The following is a 21,809-nucleotide window of genomic DNA, read 5'->3' on the forward strand; positions in this document are numbered from 1 at the left end:
TCTGCTCAGTAATCCCATTCCCCAACTACATCGTTTCTAACCTACAGTGGTCAGATATGAACATAAGTCAAACATAAGTTTGATCATTTAATTACATTTTATTTATATAACACCAAATAAGAACAACAGTTGCCTCAAGGTACTTTATATTGCAAGGTAAACACCCTAAAATATTTGCAAGAAAACCACAATCAGATAGCCCCTATGAGCAAGTACTTGGCAACAGTGGGAAGGATAAACTCACTTTTAACAGGGAGTGTAATTATTATTATTTCTTTAAACTGAGCAGTATTTCAGGGATTCACCCGTAGCCCTGTGTTTTTTGGACACTACGTGTCTTTAGAGGAAAAGATTCGACATTCATTATTTTTAGGGGTGGATTCACTGTGTCTTAAAATGTCTTCAGGTTATCATATTTTCTTAGTTTACTGCTCTGGAAACACTAGTGGTTGTCCTAATGTGAATGTGAAGAACCCTGCATCCACATAAAACGAAAAGAGTCTTTATATGTCATCATTAGCTATCCCAGCCTTCCAAGATGGGAAGGAACGGCAGGTCGGTGCTGCCCAGGTAGGTTCTCCCTCGGTGCTGGAAGACATCGCTGATGGCCCATGTGAGGCGGCCCTCCGGGTCATGAAGCGTTCCCATGAGTTCGCCATCCAATCCCAGCTCCAGGACCAGAGCGTAGCGTGGCAGCAGAATGTTATACCAGTTCAGGGGAACCACCTGGAAACACAAACGCATTGAATGTTTACTATTAGTGCTAAAGTGTAAAATAACTTTAGCACTTAGCTCAGAATAACTCAGAATGTACAGCTAAAATCTGGTAATGTGACAGTTTCCTGCTTTACTTCATTACATATGACAGTAGACAAAGAAAACTTTAATGGAGTACTGCTATTAGCAATTTCAAGACATCAATTTGGACTCCTTTTGTGCATCTTACAGACTACAAAAATCTATGAATTTACAATAATCAACCTAATGAATTGCTAATAATAGAAGACACATGACATAAAGAATGACTTCTGAAAGAGTTCTTCAAAAGTTTTCTTGTTCACTTGAAATAAATAATAAATAATAATACTATACACATTTACAGTCTTCCACTTTTTGTTATGCCCCCCCAATAATTTCCAGATAAAAACCAGACCCGAGGCTTACAGCTACTAACAACACAGGACACGAAATGATGATTAAGGAGAGGAGAGAAAAAAAGAAAGACATTAATACTTCCTGTTCCCTTTTTTATTAAGATCTTTGCATGGAGTGCTGTCTTTGTTTGACTTAGCTTTGCATACATGTGGAACTATAACCGGAGATGGTGTCAGGCTGCAGGGAGTGGCAGGAAACAACATTAGACAAAGACGTGTCAGTGTTTTCTTTCATTCAGACTAAAATTGAGATATGTCCACTGTGCTAAAATCCTATAAACTTAAAATAAAAGCGAGTTTTTATTTTCCTGGGAGATCAAATCGTGTCTGAACTGAACCATTTCTTTTGTTGCCATGTCTTTGATTTAATTTTCACCCTTGAAGCAGTTCACCAACAGTTCAGATGTGTGTCCTGGGATGAATTCATTCAAGTGTGTCCGTGTGTGTCGGAGCAGTGTATTTAGTGTCTGTGTGTGTCCAGCTAAAGAGGCCCTGACCCTGTCCTGTTAGATTTCACACTGTCTCGTCACCATGCAGTCAGCAACAAAGCTTGACCACACTATAAATAACTGAGAATCACGGAGACCAGATGCATTATGGGAAAATAGATGAAACTACACTGCTTCTCAACAGAACCTCTGAACTTAAGCTGGGAAGCAGCTAAAACCTTTCATTATTAATTAATCTGCATTGAGCTTCTCAATACAAAAGATGTCCCAGCTACTAACAGCTTATTTGTTACTTTACAACAAAAAATAAACATTTAAGTGATTAATACTTTACTAAACTAAAATTTTCAGGTGATAGTTTAAGCTGATCTATATTTATCCCTATTAGTCAACTGACAACTTTTTTTAATAGCTTTGTTTTTATCATCGGCATTTTTGGCCGGATCTTTTAAATACTCAACTCAATCCAACATCACTAATTTCAAATTTTATTGTTGCTTTGGGGAACTGAAGTCATTTCGCAATTCCAGCCAAACAATATTTTAACTGGTTATTTGCAGAAACTACAGACTTTTTTTCTGTGTATTTACATCTTATATTGACGCCTTTATTATTAAATTTAAATAATCTTAATTTAATTGGACTGAGTTGCAGCTATCAACACAAAAACCAGGATGAAATCAGCACTTATCTGAGATCTTAAAGGCTGTTTTAAAAATAGAGCAGATCCTGTTTAGTTGCCAATAATCACACAAGTGAAGGTTTGACTCACATTTTTTTCTTATCACCCATCAGCACATTATCCTCATAATCAAAACTCACTGACCTTGGCAAGGAAGCGTTTGATCACTGGGTACGGAGCAATCATATCCAGGAAAGGTGGCATGAACTTCCGAAAGCGAGGTGTTGTTATGCCAACCAGGAATGTACCGTGGTCACTGAGGCGGATGTTGTCGGGATAACCAATCATATTGTCCATGATGACCTCCTTGGTCCCAGATTTTGGGCCTTTTAACCAAAACCTGATATACAACAAAACATTTTTCTTGATTTGAGTTTTTCTTCCTTTTGGGGGGAAAAAAGATCATTTTAAGGGAAAAGCTTAGTTTAGGCCTCCAGAAAATGAATGCAACTTTGTATAATATCCTCTAATCAATCCAAACCTCAGTATACGTCCAATGCTGGTTTCCGCCAGTAGCAGGAAGTCTTCGTCAGGTGACAGGACGATGCCGTTCGGCATGTAGAGAGAGTCCAGAAGCACAGTCACACTTCCTGACTGGGGATTGTAGGAGAGAAGACGGCCAAGGCTGTTCAGCTCGATCACCTGAAAAACAATCAGAATTGTTCAGTTTGAACGGTTTAGCACAGCTTAGCCTGATTTTGTACAGCTCTGTATTTAATGTATCCAAACGCCATTTATATAAAGCTCCAGTTTATCTCTTTAGTTTACATAAACTCATGCTGCTCATTTTATCATCGCTCTGCTTTGTTGAATCACCTAAAATACACAAAAAACTACATTTGTTTCTTTGCCTGTTTCACTTCAGTTAGCTTATTTGAACAAATCGTAGCTTATCTGAGATACATTTACTTTTATCTTCATTTATTAATTTCTTACTACTTGAAAATAAGGAAGAAACTATCTCCCTCTGCTCTCAACCAGTCATGACAGATGGCCGGCCCTCCTGAGCCTCGTTCTGCTGGACGTTACTTCCTGTTAAAAGTGAGTTTTTCCTTCCCACTGTTGCCAAGTACTTGCTCATAGGGGCCATCTGATTGTTGTGGTTTTCTTGCTTGGCTTATGAAAAACATTTAGAAAAATGGTTTTATTACATTATTTTATTACATTTAATAATAATAATAATAATAATAATAATAATAATAATAATAATAATAATAATAATAATAATAATAACTTTATTTATAAAGCGCTTTCAAACAAAGTGCTGTACAACTATTTGAAACTAAAAAGATAAAAAAGAAATAAAAGCAATACAGGTAAAAGACACAATACAAGTTAAAAACAGTAAAAATTTAAAAACTAAAAGCCATAGAATTAAGACATGTAAGATAGGGTGAACAAATGTGTCTTCAGCTTAGTTTTAAAAACCTCCACAGAGCATGCCTGCCTAATATCTTGAAGGAGGGTGTTCCACAGAAACGGGGCAAGGGCAAGATTGCACAGAGAGGGTGGATTCTGGTCGTGTTATAACTCCCTTATCCAGAGAGTGACATTTAATGACCGTAATAATGCTCACTAGAGAATCCATCAGCTCTGTCTTGAACATGTCCACCTTATGTTAAAAGGGTTCTCACTATCTACCACCCAAACTCCACATAAAATAAAACATGGTCATCCCTCTGGCAGTCGACTGCCACGGTGAACCAGGAAATCATATTTCTAATTTACATAATTACTGTGAGAGGTTAATCAGATTTTAAAGTGCTTCCTGAAGCCTCACCAGCAGGACTGAATGGACTCTTGTTGGTTCCTTTTTTTTGGCAAATTGGGCAGATGAACAGAGACAAAGAACTAGCTTAAGTGTCCTCTTGTGTTTTTGAGTGCTGTGGTTACTAAGCAACTCTGAAGGGGAAAAAAAACAATCCTCAATGGCGCTTGCTTGCATCAGCAGTCCTTTTTGCGATCTATTAGAAGACCAGAGCTGCTGCCCACCTTTGTTTCCAAATCTTCTTTGTGCAAATCTATAGTAAAAATTGTGTTTGGATTATTATTTTAAAGCCCAGACCTCCTTCTCACCTCCAGTTTGACGTGCCTGCGTCCCCAGCGACTGGAGGAGTCCGTGAAATAGATGATTCCAGTTTGGGAGGAAATCTCAAGCCCGTTTAAAAAGGTAAAGGGAACGCCATCAGCTCCTGAGGACAAACAGAATGACTTTACTGGTCTTAAAGGGATTCATACAGCATGTGGAGCACAACTAGCACACTCTGTACCCTCTGAATTAGCCAGGAGTAAAGTCTTTTCTCCGGTTTTGGGATCCACGCTGTGCAGCCCAAAGTAAGAGTCAGCAACAATCAGCTGACCGTGACGATCCAAACGGATGCCATGAGGGCGACCGCACACAGGTTCATAGTCTGTACTGCTCCCTGCAGACACACAACATGTGGTGCTGTGAAAACATTCAATGTTGTTCATTTTTGTGTCTTTTTGACATGCAAAAATCAACTTAATGATTTCCATTAGTCTCATATGTGCTTTTAAATACTAAAAAATAAACCTCAAATTATAAATAAAGGTTTACTGAATAATTAAATGCATCACCTTTAATATTCAGGTTTCATGTGTGCTGCAAATTACATTTTTCCCAGTGTTGTTGTAGCTAAATTCAGCGAGTCATCTGGTTTGGGTTATTTCCACTGAGGTAAATGAATCCTTGTTAACTGCCAAAGTTCATTATCATCCAATTTTCTTCTAACCAAATGAAGCACTGAGCTACTTTGACTGTCCCCTTAGACATACGAGCTCCTATTAGCCCTCTGATACTCAAAGTTAAAATTTAACTTTAAAAGTCATGTGAAGTCAGCTATTAAATGCCAGCTTTTATCTTCATACTATTTAAAAAAGATGAACTGCTGATTTGAAGGACATAATGTCACAGATTACAACAGCTACACAGTAAAGTTATCAAGACCACAAAAAGTTAGGAGGAAAGTGAGGAAGGATCAGTCATCCCTGAACAAACACCAACCGCATTCTGGTAGATTTTGTCCCATGTGAGTGATGAAGGTCAGGCTGTCGTCAGGACCGATTCTCCACAGCTTCCCGTCCACTGTGCCCGTGTACACATTACCTGAAACACACACTCCATCAATATGTAGCTTGCACGTAGATGTCTTCACACAGGAATAAGAGAGAAGGGGGAAAACAAACTCTCTCACCATGCTCATCAGCAGTGAAGGATTCCGGTCCGTGTAGTTTCCCAGTGAACAGCCTACGACCCTTCTGCAGACGGGTGTTGACAGCCAGCGGCCCTTCCAGAGCCGGAGGTGGCCCCTTCAGTCTGAGGAAACAAACCGTGGGTAACAATACAGGAAAACTGAACAGCAGCACAGAGCTAGATGAACTTTGTGTTATGAGCTATTATAATAGTTTTTGAACCTTAAATGAAAGTAAAAATGTAAATACATGGTTTTACGAAAGCTACTCTCTATATACACAGAGGCAAAAAGCATTTTTGATTGAATTAAAACATAAAAATGCAATCTGACTTTGACTGGTCTGCCCTTAAACTCTTCTCCTTATACACATCTGATCCAGTGGTTTCACTTTGCTTGTAAAACAGCAGTTTGGTTCTTGCACCCGCTTTTAAAAGGCTATTAACTGTATCTGCTGCACTTCCCACTATAACCATGTTTGCGGGCCTGAAGCGCTCCGCAGTCACGTTGGAGGGACTCCAGCTGAAAGTGTGAATACTTACACATGTGGTTTGGGGTCGATGGGAGACGGCAGCAGGTAAACTCCAACAGCTACAGCCAGGAGAGCCACTAACAGAGATCGCCTTCCCATTCTGAGCGAGACAGGAAAGAAAAAGCACTGGTTACTACAAAATTCATGACATCATAACACAGCTGCAAACTATTTGTGGCCAAATATTTCTGCCACCCTTTGACATTTTGTTGTTTTTCACTGGTCTATTGACCACAGAGCTGAATTGTTTTAAATGTATTTTAACTTAAAAAAAAAAAAAAAGAAGTATCCATAAAGGGGAGACAGTTACTATGAACTTTGGATGCCTACAGATGTGAATTTCGGGGAGTTCCAGCACGATAACACGTTTTCCAGCAGTGACCTTTTAATGCCAAATCATGACTCGTGTTCTTAAAAACATTCATTCTAACACCATGAACATGATTATCTCCACCAAAAACAATGTTGTGACTTCAGTCAGCAGCTCCACACACGCTCCTCCTCCTCATCTGCTCTGACAGATTCATTAACCATGAAGGATCCAGAAAGGGGAAAAAAAAAAATAGAGGTCGTCCACTATTAGAACATTTCATGCTTTCAGGCAGCTTCATGGACACAGATGAGATGTACATGATTAAAATCCCCCCATAACGAGACATTTTGCATGTGTAGATAATTTTGAGCATAAGTCAAAGTAGAAATGTTAACATCCACAAGGAGATTTAGAATTAATTCATTATTATTAATTAGTTAACTAAAAACGTTATTTGTGTAGCATTCATGCAGCTAAAATTCCATCACGATTTTTCGAGAAAATGTGTGATAATTATATTTCTGATGATGATTTCTATCCATGTTTGCAACTTACAGGAAGCTGCAGCTGCATTATAGCACAACACTATTAACACAGCATTCAATCCAGAAATGTGCATCCCCCTTTTTCGATTACAGCACATAGAAAACAAATCAAATGTTTAAACTGAGAATATTCGCTAATTTAAGAAAAAAAAAAAAGAGCCTATTTGGATTTTGTGGCCATGTTTCCCCCTGTGTAGATTGCTGATTCATTTTTACAAAACTGTAGTCTTAGGCTGGCACGTGGCTCTCAGTCTCAGATATTCCCGGCTTTGTCTTAATGTTGTGAGAGTTGCTCACGAATGGCCTTGCTCTATGTCATATGGGTCAGTCCTAACACAAAGTAATAAAACAGCATCACTATTAGCAAAAAAACTGTCACAGAGAATATATATATATATATAAAAAATACAAATACAATTTTTTTTTAATAAAACAATGAATGTATAAAATAATTCTGGATAAAAATAAAATAAGAAACAATAAATAGAATAAAACTACAAACTACTTACAATAAAGTAAATAAAAATAAAGTAAATCTGATTAATTGTCTTCAACCGACAGAAATCGCTACCTTATCGTGGTGGAGGGGTTTGTGTGTCCCAGGGATCCCAGGGGCTATGTTGTCTGGGGGCTTTTGCCCCCTGGTAGGGTCTCCCATGGCAAATTGGTCCTGGGTGAGGGACCAGAGAAAGAGCGATTCAGAAGACCCTTATGAAAAGAATATCGAGGGAACAGTTTACCCTTCCCGGGATAGGATTACCAGGGCCCCGCCCTGGAGCCAGGCCCGGGGAGGGTGCCCGAGGGCGAGCGTCTGGTGGCCGGGCCTTAGTCCATGGGGCCCGGCCGGGCACAGCCCGAAGAGGAGACATGGGCCCATCCTCCCGCAGGCCCACCACCCGCAGGAGGCGCCATAGGGGTCGGGTGCATTGTGTGCCGGGTGGTGGCCAGGAGCGAAGGCCCTGGCGGACTGACCCCCGGCTGCCAAGACTGGCAATAGGGACATGGAATGTCACCTCTCTGGTGGGGAAGGAGCCTGAGTTAGTGCGTGAGGTTGAGATTAGATATAGTCGGGCTCACCTCTACGCATGGCTTGGGCTCCGGAACCAGTCTCCTGGAGAGGGGCTGGACTCTGTCTCAGTCTGGAGTTGCCCCTGGTGAGAGGCGGCGGGCTGGGGTGGGTATTCTAATATCCCCTCGGCTTGCTACCGGTACGTTGGGGTTTTTCCCGGTGGATGAGAGGGTTTGTTCCCTGCGCCTTAGGGTCGGGGAACGGATCCTGACTGTCATCTGCGCCGAGTGGCAGGCAGTTCGGAGTACCCAGCCTTCTTAGAGCCTTCGGACTGCCTCGAAGAGATTCTGGCAAACCGTCAGGCGTCTCAGGAGGGGGAAGCGGTGCTCTACCTGCACTGTGTATAGTGCTGGCGGAGCGCTGCTGACGTCGACTGGGAAAATTGTCAGGCGGTGGAAGGAATGCTTCAAGGACCTCCTTAATCCCACTGACACGTCTTCCGAGGAGGAAGCAGAGTCTGGGGATGAGGGGAATGACCCGTCAATTTCCGGGGGCGAGGTCACTGAGGCAGTTAAACAACTCCTTGGTGGCAGAGCCCCTGGTGTTGATGAGGTCCGCCCCGAGTTCCTGAAGGCTCTGGACGTTGTAGGGCTGTTCTGGTTGACACGCCTCTGCAATGTTGCGTGGAGATCAGGGGCAGTACCTGTGGACTGGCAGACCGGGGTGGTGGTCCCCATCTTTAAGAAGGGGGACCGGAGGGTGTGTTCCAAATACAGGGGGATCACACTCCTCAGCCTCCCTGGGAAAGTCTATGCCAGGGTGCTGGAAAGGAGAGTTCGTCCGCTAGTCGAACCTCGGACACAGGAGGAACAATGCGGTTTTCGTCCTGGTCGCGGAACACTGGACCAGCTCTTTATCCTCTCGAGGATACTTGAGGGTGCATGGGAGTTTGCCCAACCAGTCTACATGTGTTTTGTGGACTTGGAGAAGGCATTCGACCGTGTCCCTCGGGGTGTCCTGTGGGAGGTGTTGCGGGAGTATGGGGTGTCTGGCCCATTGCTACGGGCCATTCGATCCCTATACAACCGTTGTAAGAGCTTGGTTCGCATTGCCGGCAATAAGTCGGACTTGTTCCCGGTGGGTGATGGGCTCCGCCAGGGCTGCCCTTTGTCTCCGGTTCTGTTCATAATTTTTATGGACAGGATTTCTAGGCGCAGCCAAGTGGCGAAGGGCTTTCGCTTTGGTGCCCTCAGAATCTCATCTCTGATTTTTGCGATTGATGTGGTTCTGTTGGCTTCATCGGGTGAGAGCCTCCAGCTCGCACTGGAACGGTTCGCAGCAGAGTGTGAAGCAGCGGGAATGAGGATCAGCACCTCCAAATCTGAGGCCATGGTTCTCAGCTGGAAAAGGGTGGAGTGCCCACTCCGGGTCGGGGATGAGTTCCTGCCCCAAGTGGAGGAGTTCAAGTATCTCAGGGTCTTGTTCGCAAGTGATGGGAGAAGGGAGCCAGAGATTGACAGACGGATTGGGGCTGCAGCTGCAGTAATGCAGACGCTGCACCGGTCTGTCGTGGTGAAGAGGGAGCTGAGTGTAAAAGGGAAGCTCTCAATTTACCGGTCGATCTACATCCCTACCCTCACCTATGGCCACGAGCTGTGGGTAGTGACCGAAAGAACGAGATCGCGGATACAAGCGGCAGAAATGAGCTTCCTCCGAAGGGTGGCTGGCCTCTCCCTTAGAGATAGGTTGAGAAGTTCGGCCATCCGGGAGGGGCTCAGAGTAGAGCAGCTACTGCTCCACATCGAAAGGAGCCAGCTGAGGTGGTTCGGGCATCTGACAAGGATGCCCCCTGGGCGCCTCCTGGGTGAGGTGTTCCAGGCATGTCCCACCGGGAGGAGGCCCCGGGGCAGACCCAGGACACGCTGGAGAGATTATATCTCTCGGCTGGCCTGGGAACGCCTTGGTGTTCCCCCGGATAAGCTGTAGGAGGTGGCTGGGGAGAGGGAGGTCTGGGCCTCTTTGCTTAGGCTGCTGCCCCCGCGACCCGGCCTCGGATAAAGCGGATGAAGATGGATGGATGGATGACAGAAATGGTTTTGTTTAAATAAACAAAACCATTTCTTCTTCAAGCTATTTCAGAAAAATGTACAACCTGGTACACAAAAGTTCACCAGTATTCAGGAAAATTGCAAAGCTTAAAACTTCCTTGGCGTCGAGCCTCCAGACACTCACTGAATGTCGCTTCCTGCTCAATATCGACTGGACAAGACGCACATATCAGCTCAAATATGAAGCACAACAAGCTGCCTTTGTTAACACATTTTATGGTTACGCTACAGGACCTGCAGTTAATGAATGCTCGGAGTGTACTTTGGCTTAGTGTTGATTACACCAAGCTCCTCTGATTCCTTTGAACATAAAGGAAACACTGTGGAGGTTTTTCTTGTTTCCTCACATCAGGTGATGTTAATCAGTCAGAAACTCAGATGTGGCATTTGAGTGTCAAGTGGAAAAAATCTGACATTTTGCAGTTGTGACAGCTTTGTAGGAATGAGAGAATTCCCAAAGAGTGAGCTCTGGGGAACAGTTGTGCAACAGATTGCTGGATTTCCAGCTAACCTCCTTAAATTTAGAGGCTAAATAACAACTTGTTCTGCACATTCTCCTGCCCCATATCAATAAATAAAAAGTCAGGAGACTTTGTTAAAATGAGTTTGTTACAATTATTTCCCATTATATATATATATATATATATATGTATAGTTATTTCTTTTTTTCTGGTATTTGTTAGTTGGTAAAGTAACAGAATCATGTCTGAGTAGTTTACTAATTCACAAAAGGGTTTAGTCCTGATGATAAGGAGAACAGTGGTCCCTGTATGCAGCACATAAAAATTATTAATTAATCAGCTTAGCAAGGTGACCGCTGTGCTCCGGGGACAAGTTGACATGCAGAAAGCTTGAGCCAGCACAGATTCTAGATCAACATTCATCAGCCCATCTCAATCAGTAAAAACCACTGTAGAAAAACTGTATTTAAAATGCACACATAAATAAAACAAACTTTCCCCATCTTATTTTAGATATTCCTTTATTTGATAAGCTTCAATTTTTACGAGTCTGCTATTGTAAAATAAAAACTTGCCTTTAAAATAAAGTTTACGCTGACTCAGTGCACCACCTTCTGGTACAAACTGGTATTACACAAAAGTACAGCCTGGCCCTAGTTGGACTTCTGTTGATTTCTCTTCAACACAATATATGGATGTTTTGGACACTGTTGATTGCTTTAGTTAATTCTGTAAGACTTTAAATTATTTTTAATCATATGAATTTACAGTAAGTGCTTTTAAGTGTAAAAAGGTACATTCTTTAGTTGTTCACCTAAAGAAAATATGCCTGAGTGCAAGACAGGGTCTTCTTACGCCCTTAAAAAATGCCAGATAACATAACAGCATGTTTCTGGGACCGCATGTTTGTCACCCATGTTGTATCGTTAGGTAATGAAGCATTATCTGGTTGCAACGGTGCGTTAAGGTTCAGCTTTCACCACCATGTATTACGTATTCAGACCATTTGTTCTGGCCAGTGGAAGCTCCACTGAAAACCATTACAATCAAACCTGCTACACCCGAGAAGTTTTTTTTTCTTAGTGGGTCATAAAAAAGTCTTTAACTCGCTTTCAATCTTTTAGGATAAAGCAGGTAAACGTATAGCCACAGATGTTTGACGGGAGGTTTGTAGAGCGCAAAGAGAACATTCCCACTTGCTGGTCGTGCGTGCGTTTGGTAACATGAATCACTGGAAATAAAAACCTTTTATAAGTATGTAGTCGAAGCCGAAATGTAGTCCAGAGCCTAGTAAGTCCAACAAACTATTGAATTCGGGTTTTTTTTCAAGTTGTTATTCTCCTAAAATAGAGCAGATTCAATTAATTTACACATTTTTAAGCGCAATCTGGCACAGGGCTCACAGAGAACGGTCAGTTTAAACTCGCGTTCGGTGGATTAGTGACTGTTTTAAATGAGCGCGAGCTAAAAATGAAACGAAGTATCAAACTTACATGACTGAAGTTCTGAGCGCGCGACTCCTCCGTCTGCTGGATAAGCCTCCGTATCAAGCAGAGGCGAAGCGGTAACGTCAGGACGACCGGAATGTACAGGAGCTTATCCGGTTTGGACCATCAAAAATAAAAGCCTCATTGGCGATTGTTTTGGAACCTATTTATGTCTTTGCTTAACAGAAATCCAGTGAAAAGAATTACAAACCCCAAAATTTACCGTCAAAGATTTTAACGTCATTTAAGTTAGTATAAAATTTTGATTGAGGACATTTTTCCAAAAATGGATTGATTTACAAAATATATCACTCTTGCTCAGTTTTTATTTTGAAAGTGGTATTGACGTTACTCCCGTATTTTTCCTGACAACTTCATACAAGAGGTTGAGTTCGAAAGAGGGACTCCCACATTTATATGAGGTTATTTGAGTTAGGGTCAAACAGAGGACGAAAGGAGGAGCTGCTGCATTGCTACTAGTGATGGGATTTCCGGCTCTTTTTAGAGAACCGGCTCTTTCTGCTCGACTTACTAATAAGAGCCGGCTCTTTCGGCTCCGAACCGGCTCTTCAGGTTGTTTTGTTGCTTTAATTAATTTATTATTACAATGATATTAAATTATGCACAAAAGGAATTACTAATGTAAAAAAAAAGTGGTTTTATTTATATATGTTTATATATAAATATATACAGTGGCCCCTAGAGACAAAGCATGTACAAACTCCAAAACACATTTCTAGCGTTAACTGAAATTCCAAAACAGAGCTACCTAGATCACTTAAATTACACAATTGAAAGCATATGTGTATTGTTTGTGTATTTATACACAAGCACTCATATATATTCAAATAATTTAAAAAAATGTTCATTTACTTGTTACTACCACACACCATATCCGGTCGTTGTTACTTGCCGGCTTGTGTAGGTAGGTAACAAAAGCTCTAGGTAACAAAAGCTCAATACTGCCCCTAGCATCCTGGAGCACTTCTGTTTGGCTTTTGTACGTATTTTGGAGTTTTTACGTGCTTCTGAGTTTTTACGTGCTTCTTAGTTTGTACGCGCTTCAGGGTTAGTACATGTTTTGAAGTTTGTACGTGCTGCTTTGTCTCTAGGGGCCACCGTAAATATACTTTTTTTTATTCACTCCACATAAAATGTAATAAATAAATCATATAATACAAAAACCAACTATTCACAGTTCAACTTTTAACTATTTAAATTTTCAGCTTTTTCTTTTTAAACAAATTTAAAGTGAAACAACACAAAACACTGCAAACCACAACACAATTACATATAAATTAAACTATGAAAACAAAAAGAAGATGCATATTCTCTGTCATATGGGCCTGCATAAATAAACTTTCTCAATCCTTTATCATCCGCAACTGAAAATAGTCGTGGATGATCACTATACCTTTCTAATGTGATGTTGTTGTCCCTGGCTTTCTTTCTGTCTCTCCCTCCTGCTCTGTGAGTGTTGCTACTGTGAGTGTAACTACTGCCCCCCCCCCCCCCCCCCCCCTCTGCAGTGCAAAGCACAAGGCTCGCATGCTGAGTGAAGCAGAAAAAAAAAGTGAGAGAGAGAGAGAGAGAGACCCATGGCTGGCGATAAGGAGCCGGCTCGTGTCGTTCACGTCAAAGACCCGGCTCTAAGAGCCATTTCGTTAGCGACCGACACATCACTAATTGCTGCCAGAAAGTACTCGTGACAATCTCTGAACAGTTAGAACACAGCAGATACCTCTGGTAACCACAGGTAATCATATTGGTCCAGATTAAAGATAAATAGATTATTAAACAGAGCACTGTTGGCCGAGTCTTCTCTGTCCACGAGTAAAAAGGTACTGTTTGAAAAGGTATTTGCCCCCTACCTGATAACTTAGCTTTTGCATATCTGTCACATTTGTTCTGGATTATCCAAAAAAAAAAAAATTAAACAAAGATATCAAGAAAAATAAAATGCTATTTTTCAATCATCATTTCATTTATTAAGGGAAAAACGCTATCCAAAAAGTAATTGCCCCTTTTTGTTAAATCATGAATTAACTGTGATTAATCAAAGATTTTTGGAAAGCTAAATTCAATTTCATCATCTGATTATTACCAGACCTGTTGAATCAAGCAATCACTTAAATAGATCTTGTGAGACAAATTCAAGTACGCTAAATGATCTCAAAAAGCAACACATCACACCAAATTCTAAGGCTTTGGGACTCCAGTAAACCAAAGAGAGCCATTTTCCACAAATGGAGAAAATTTGGAACAGTGGTGAACCTTTCCAGAATGACCGGCCTTCCTAAATTACTCCAACAGCCCAGTGACGACTCATTCAGGAGGTCACAAAAGAACCCAGAACAATATTTAAAGAACTGCAGGCCTTAACCTGTCTCGGTTAAGGTCAGAGTTCATGATTCAACAATAAAACATTTTTTTTTAAAAGAGACTGGGCAAAAATGGCATCCATGGGAGAGTCCAAGGAGAAAGCCACTGCTGGCCAAAAGGAACACAAAGGCTAATCTCACATTTATCAAATAACACCTTGGGGATCCTTTCTGAAAATATTCTGTCGACTGATGAGACAAACGGAGCTTTCATTAAGCTTTGTTTAATATTAAGATTTGTTTGATGATCTAAAACACATGTGTCAAACTCAAGGCCGGACATTTATATCTAGCCTGCGAGATCATTTTATATAGATTTATTATTATTGTTATGCATGGCCCGGCGATATGAGGCGCTAATAACACACAAACTACAGTTCCCATAATGCAGCACTGCAGCCTCCTTGCTGAACGCTAGCTAGCTGGGAACATTCCCGCATCAATCAAGTCAAACTTCTATTATTGCGAAGCTAGCCCCTCACAATGGCGAAGAGACCGGTGGGAGGCTGAATATAGGGCTTTGGAGTTGACGTCACGTTGCAGTGCATTGTGGGATCGCGGTGCCATGTCAGTAGGCCAGAAAGCAAAACAAGCGCACAATGTTGGAGTGTTGGAATTCGGACTGCCAGAACCAAAATCAGCGCAAAAGACAAAGGGCTGTATCGCGACCGATTGCGCCCAGACGCCAAGAGACGGTACTTTGAAAAAATTGCGTGCATTGGTAATGTGGACCCGTATGAAATAAGGACGTGGAGTGGGAACCCAGACGACCACTGTGACCTAGTTGTGTGGACACAGAGAGACCTTGCTGTGATACGCATCTTCCCTGATGTGGATTTCTGGGAACCGTGTTTAAAGCAAGCACAAGACTTCTTCCTTAAAGTGTGCCTTCCTGAAGTTGTTGGGAAATACTTCTCCAAACAACGTGCTGCTCTAAATAGCCTGTAATGTTTCATTTTGTGGTTCAAGATTGATGCCAGCTGTGTGTTGACATGTAAATAGTTTGCATTTCATTTTTTTTTCTTTCAACATTATGTTTATTAAAGTTTTACATATATACATATATAAAGTACATACACAAACAAATTTACACAATAAACGAAACACAAGGTACATTCAATGAAAGCACTTGAGTCCATGAGACCTCTGACAGATTTTAAAGAATAATTTTCAGATTGCAGCATATGGTTGTGGTCCTGTACAGGGAATAGCTAGGCTGTCCCTGTCTCATACAGTAAACCAGATAGATCTTTAGTCCCAATATACTGGATGTAGCGCCCCCAAATTTTCTGGAAAATTTCTTGTTTATCTTTTAGAGTATATGTAATTTTCTCTAATGGTAAACATAAAGATAATTCTTTGAACCTTGCATTTCATTTTTATGTACTTGCTAAGTACATGTGAACAGATCAAGAATAAAAAAACAAACAAACAAGTATACTATTCTTTTCTGTTTTATTGAAACTACTTCACACAAAGTACAATTATTTACAATGAACTACACATGCAACACAACAGCTTTATGAATACTCAACAAGAGCAAGTTTCATTTGGCCCTGGTTTGACCACCACACTGGGGCACATATTCACCAAAACACAGCAAACAAGCAAACAAGCAAGTCTTTTTGCACTTTGACATTTGTTTTACTTTTCAGATCTGAAACCTATAACTTTTATACTGTATGTGTTTTGAGTCTACGGGGACTTACTTACTTTTAGCACGTTTAGCAGTTGATATTGGCTTCTTTTTTCAGTACTGGAGCTTCCTGCTCATTGAAGACTTTTCTAAAAGGAAATGCTTAATCCAAAATGGCGTTTTAAGGGCTTGGATTAATGTCAATTTCAGCAAATATTCTTTCTTATGTTAAAAGAACATGGATCTCTGTCAGTGATAACTTCTGACTTTATAACTCAAATTTTAAGAGAGAGCTTCACTGCTAAGCTTTCATCTGTGTGGGGTTCAAATCCCTTATTCAGATTAAGATTAAGATTTTATGTGACATTACATTGGCAAAAATTAAATTTACTTGAATAATGTGAGTATTGGAGTAAGTACTTGAGTAATTTTTGAATAACTTTAATTTTGTAATGTGCATATTTTATGAATAATGATTTTTCAATACTTTAATCTACTGAATAAGTAAGAATTAGACTTAATAATCTTTTTACTTTAAAAAGGGAAATTGTGTACAATCTTTTATTCTCCAAAATGCACATAATAAAAATGTTTTGGGGAATGTATATGCTTTTTAAAAACCAATTGCTTCTTACCTGATGCATGCTATAACTTTCAGCAAAACTGAACTAAAATTTGTTAACAAGCTTACCAAATAAGAAATGTTTTGTGAATTTTCTTTGCAGAGCGACTGGAAAGCCGGCTGTTATCAAAGCCCACATGCCCTAAAAAGGAGGGCGCGCTGGCCAGTAATGAGTTCATCACTAAGTTTAAGATAAGAGTTGATCAGAATAGAGGCGATGATGAAAGTCTGGAGCATCAGTTGGAGGCTGCCAACCTGTCTGATGAATCGTTCGAGGCCCAGACAGAAGTCAACGGACAAATATGATCACAGACATTTTAAAAACGCGAGTTGAGAGTTAAGGGGGAAAAATATTGTAATAAGTATATATTTGAATTGCACACTAAGATATAAAGTGATGGCAGCGAGCACAGTGTTGCAGGATTTAATTAAAAACACATCTGACTAAGACCAACTGAAATTTAGAGTTGTGTATAATAAAGTTTATTCATGATTAATAAAACAAATCTGTAATATTTTTCTTTCTCTTTTGTCCATTTGAATCTCGCTACAGCTTAAATAAAAGAAAAGAATGTGTTTTGAATAAATTAAACTCTATTCTCTCTTTTTCTTTCTTTCTTTTTTTCTTGGTGGGTTTTCATTTGCAATCAAACGCAACATTATACAATTATATAGTATAGTAAGAAATATCCTTTAACTTAATTTAGTATTTGTTTTTTAATTTTTGTTTTTATTGTTTCCCCTTCAGTTTTGTGCTTATCACATGTTCTAATCTGACATATTATGCAGTAAATTATTTTTGCAATAACTTAACAGGCCATTGTGGGAGCCAACATTCACTTATAAAAGACATATTTGTATATTCTGTGGGCTGCTTTATGGTTGTGTCATTTAGAAACATAAGCCACAACAGACTTCCACTGGAGAGTACTTAAAAATTTATTTTTATGTAAAGATATTTTAACAACTACTATACTAGGAGAGAACCTATTGTTACATGGATTAATTGTACAAACTGTAGAGAAATAAGTTTAAGCGTGCAACTTTTTATTCATTTTTAACTGTATTAATGTTTTTATGTTGATACAGCCGCCTCATATCTGTTTCCTCAGTGTTTTTTAAACCATGTACTCCATCTATGAGTAAGAACATGAATAAATTCCTTTCCAAATTTGTAGTTCTTTTTTCCAACTGTTTTTAGTACATATGTAACATTTCTTTACACACAAATGCAGGTATTCTTTTGCACCAAGACGTTAAAGAAATGCTAAGAAAAAATGAAAATACTACATTGCAACCTGTGTGTGTGTGTGTATCTGTATCTATATAGATACAGATATATATGTGTATTCGTACCCTTTTTTCATCATCTAGTTTCCTGTGCCAGATCTTCTACTGATCGACTGAGGCAGACATGTAAAAAAAACATGAACTAAAGAATATTTCTGTATATAAACAGGACTTTAAATCTTTATCAACAGCTACTTTAGAGGAAATTCTTCAATAAACTGCAAGGCTCAACTCAGAGGACAAAACCCAACCTGTTATAAATAGTGTGACAGCAAACTTTCTCTTGTGTAAAGTTACAAATAGGAGTAATTATCCACAGGAGCTTTTATACATAATGAAGTTATAATTCGTCCTGTAGAAATTGTACACAGTAAATTTCCCAGTGTTAAATCAGCAGTGTTAAAGTGTATTTACTCTAATAGAGTCATTATAACGACAGCTGGAGCAAAACGCCTCCCAGTGTGGGCGCGGAGTTAAAAGACTGAGTGTCAATGTTACTCTAGATAGAAAGCTCCTCCCACCACAGACTCCTTTTCAAACCGAGAGAATTTTTCACGATGCCATTTTCTTTACATCAGTTACACGTAAGTTATTCATATTCACTTATTAAAACCAACAATTTGACATTTTAAACACAGGTAGCATGTTAAAAAAAGGTTACATTCCTTTTGTCCATGTTTATTATATATTTCATTTTGTACCTGAAGCAAATGTGACACTGTCTGTATGCTAACGTAAGGTTGTTAATTAGTGTTGGCTAAGACTGTAAGGCTTGTTAATTTATTTCAGTGTGTAGTGGTGATTGTGTTGTGTTCTAGCATGTTTGAAATTCCATTAAATTAAACCCTCCATGTGTTGGGAGCTACATATTAACATTAGCTAGCTAACAGCATTTTGGCTAACCTTGGTGCACGGGCAATTCGCTTGTTATTGCTACATTTTAAATTATGTAAGGCAATCATTAACTAATTAATATTTTACACTAATGTTACATCTTTAACTTCTTTTTGGATACCTAGCTATAGAGGTCGTTTTCAGTAAGGTTATTGTCTTATTTCAATTCCGCTGTCTTTAGCGATTTTACAGTTACAGTGATTACAACCAGCAGGCAGTATAAACTTGATAAAGTATCCAAAATATCCAGGATTCAGTTTGTAATGTTTTCTTTTAGTAGTTTGAACTTAAGATGGCAGTGTTTGTATTTGTAGTGAGTTAACTTGATGTTAACTAATGATGGTATTGACACAAGTTACCTTTTTCCATTTTTCCAGAGGGGCCGATGGCGATATGGCAGCCTCGCTTCTGTCAGTCTGCATCAGGGCAGCTGTGGCTACAACTGTAGTTTGCCTCCACCAGTGTGTGAATGTGAGAGTGAATGAATAGTGGCATTGTAAAGCGCTTTGGGTGCCTTGAAAAGCGCTATATAAATCCAATCCATTATCATTATTTTGGTTAGCAGACTGTTCAGTATGTTAAACTAAAGATGAACAAAATACTGACTCCCTAGTGATAAGTTAGATCAGACAAATGGTAAAAGTACTAGTAATTATTTTAGTTTTGTATTGAGGAATATATTTCATGTAGGTGAAATACTCATTTAGTACAGGGCTTAAAAACTACAGCCAAGGGGTTGACATACATACAGTGTAAGAAATAACAATGCAAGGCTGTTTTACCGGTATTTATGGGACTGGTTTAATATTCACATTTTCTGTTTACAGTAGTTCAATGAAGAGCACTGACTATAAGAAATTACTGTCTACAGGAAGCATGCTGCTTAAAGCAAAACTGGGAGGTGTGCAGAAATTTGCTAGAGTATCTGAGCCAAGCCTTAAGGAATTTTGATTGCCGGTAAGAAACCAACATGGTATTAAAAAAGGTGTTCAATGTGCTTTAAGTTCTTTTTGTTATTTAGTCTCTTCAAACTGCATTTTATGATTAATTGAAAATGATCTACGTTTTGGAATCATCTTAGCTACGAATGTATATTTAGTGGAAAAACTGTATAATGTGAGTGTAACTCCTAATCTACCACTTATCAAGCATGTTACTGGCGCTTAATAATTTAGTTTTTATTTGTTTGAGTCACTTTTGAAAAAGCTAAGCAGAAGTTATTTGGAGACGACAGTGACTGCCGTTGGTTGAAAAGAGAGGTAAAAAAAACTTCAGTGGTGTTGCACACCATTTTATATTATTTTTTAAGATAAGATAAGATAAGATAAGATAGAACTTTATTAATCCCTCGGGTGGGTTCCTCTGGGAAATTCGACTTCCAAAAAGCACAGCAACGACCGAAGTTACAGTTACAGAATTGTTATATATATATATATATATATACACACACACACATATATAAATACAGAGACAAATATAAATAAAATATACAAAGGGGATAAATAGAATAAATAGGAATAAAAAGTAAAAATACAAGTGAATTACATATTTCAAGTATTGAATCTATTGCACTGTTGACTATTTACAAAAAGTATTGCACAAGGTATTGTACAGTGAGGTGAAGAGGCACTACAGCTTAGTTGTTCCCCCCTCCTTTGTCCTCCTGTTTCCCCTCCCTCTCCCCTCCAGAGAGGAGTTAAACAGTTTGATGGCGTGTGGGACAAAGGAGTTTTTAAGTCTGTTAGTTCTTGTCTTGGGGAGAAGCAACCTGTCACTGAACAGACTCTTCTGATTGTTTATGGCCGTGTGCAGAGGATGCCCAGCATTGTTCATAATGTCCATCAGTTTCTTTAATGTCCTTTTCTCTGCCACTGTCACCAGAGTGTCCAGCTTCATGCCGACCACAGAGCTAGCCTTCCTGATCAGTTTCTCCAGCCTGGATGAGTCCCTCTTTGCTGTGCTGCTCCCCCAGCACACCACAGCATAGAAAAGTACTCCAGCAACCACCGACTGGTAAAACATCCTCAGGAGCTTCCTGCAGATGTTAAAAGACCTCAGCCTCCTGAGGAAGTACAGTCGGCTTTGGGCTTTTTTATACAGGTGCTCTGTGTTGCATGACCAGTCCAGTTTATTGTCCACCCACAGCCCGAGGTACTTGTACTTGTTGACCACCTCCACCTCCTCCCCCTCTATCTGAACCGGCAGTGGACGTTCTCTGGACCTCCCGAAGTCCACAACCAGTTCCTTAGTCTTTGAGGTGTTGAGTTGCAGGTGGTTTGTGTGACTCCATGCGACAAAAGTCATTATTTTAAAGTCATTATTCAATACGTTGTTATTGTTAACCCTTTAAAGCGTCAGAGCAGCACGCTCCGTTTTGTGTAACTATTTTTAAATCCCTGTAGAACCTGAACCGTGTAAGCTAGTGCAATAATTTGTTTTGCATATGAAACCGGAGGAGTTGTACTTACATCTTATGCCATCAGCTTGTCCTCGGTCACGGTTTCCTTCCACATATAGCTTTGCAAAAACTGCATAAAAAGCGCTTGCAGGAACAAAAACATAATATTCCAGAAACACGCTTTGCCGATCCGATCAGCTGTTCGTAACACTTCCCACAGTGAAACAGACGTCAGCACGAATTATAGCATGTCCGCCATTTCCTGCCCAAAACCGGAAGTGACGTCATTTTCGTGGAAAATGTAGTTTTTTACTTATAGGCCTTAAAAGCTTATACTGGTGTTTTTATAAGTCACGTTTGACTTTTCTGAATAGTTTCTGCTTAGAACTCGAATTGCACTGCTGGAAATAGTTTATTTTGATGCACCTGCTGTTTTCTTTGCGAATTTGCATCATAGGATTGTTTTTTCGTTTTTCCTGCAGTATATAAAAATTGCTGTATCTCCAAAATAAAACTATGAAGACACTCAAAATAAATTTCCTGTTGTTGTAAACTATTTTTTGCAACTTTTTTGTATTTAAAGTTTTGAGGGATAAACCTCTTAAATTTCTCCAAGTAGAAATGTATGTAAAAAAC

The 21,809-nt window shown here is 39.7% G+C and overlaps 1 protein-coding gene across 2 annotated transcripts; it reads right to left on the reverse strand.

The window, feature by feature from the left end:
- Positions 1 to 78: 78 nt before the first annotated feature.
- LOC113017579 (adipocyte plasma membrane-associated protein) lies at positions 79 to 12,084 on the reverse strand. Of its 2 annotated transcripts, none has more exons than XM_026160726.2 (9): positions 11,959 to 12,084; positions 6,040 to 6,129; positions 5,501 to 5,622; positions 5,311 to 5,412; positions 4,556 to 4,708; positions 4,362 to 4,477; positions 2,767 to 2,927; positions 2,430 to 2,625; positions 79 to 726 (listed from the first exon to the last, which is right to left on the reverse strand). In XM_026160726.2, exons 2-9 carry the CDS (start codon positions 6,126 to 6,128, stop codon positions 517 to 519), a joined length of 1,149 nt encoding a protein of 382 aa, XP_026016511.1. In that variant the 5' UTR covers position 6,129; positions 11,959 to 12,084; the 3' UTR covers positions 79 to 516. The 2 variants fall into 2 exon arrangements, with proteins under 2 accessions (XP_026016511.1, XP_080147370.1); XM_080291244.1 differs by lacking the exon at positions 11,959 to 12,084 and adding an exon at positions 7,459 to 7,552.
- Between the last annotated feature and the right edge of the window lie 9,725 nt (positions 12,085 to 21,809).

The sequence above is a fragment of the Astatotilapia calliptera genome, chromosome 17 (assembly GCF_964374335.1).
Source record: "Astatotilapia calliptera chromosome 17, fAstCal68.1, whole genome shotgun sequence".
Taxonomy (NCBI): Eukaryota; Metazoa; Chordata; class Actinopteri; order Cichliformes; family Cichlidae; genus Astatotilapia; species Astatotilapia calliptera.

Bases quoted from the DNA above. Each gene is read 5' to 3' on its own strand.
- LOC113017579 (XM_026160726.2), bottom strand. From the start codon at position 6,128: ATGGGAAGGCGATCTCTGTTAGTGGCTCTCCTGGCTGTAGCTGTTGGA. The intron at 4,478-4,555 runs GTACAGAGTGTG...GTTTGTCCTCAG, and splicing joins ACTCCTGGCTAATTCAGAGG to GAGCTGATGGCGTTCCCTTT. The intron at 2,626-2,766 runs GTTTGGATTGAT...GTTGTATATCAG, and splicing joins AGCATTGGACGTATACTGAG to GTTTTGGTTAAAAGGCCCAA.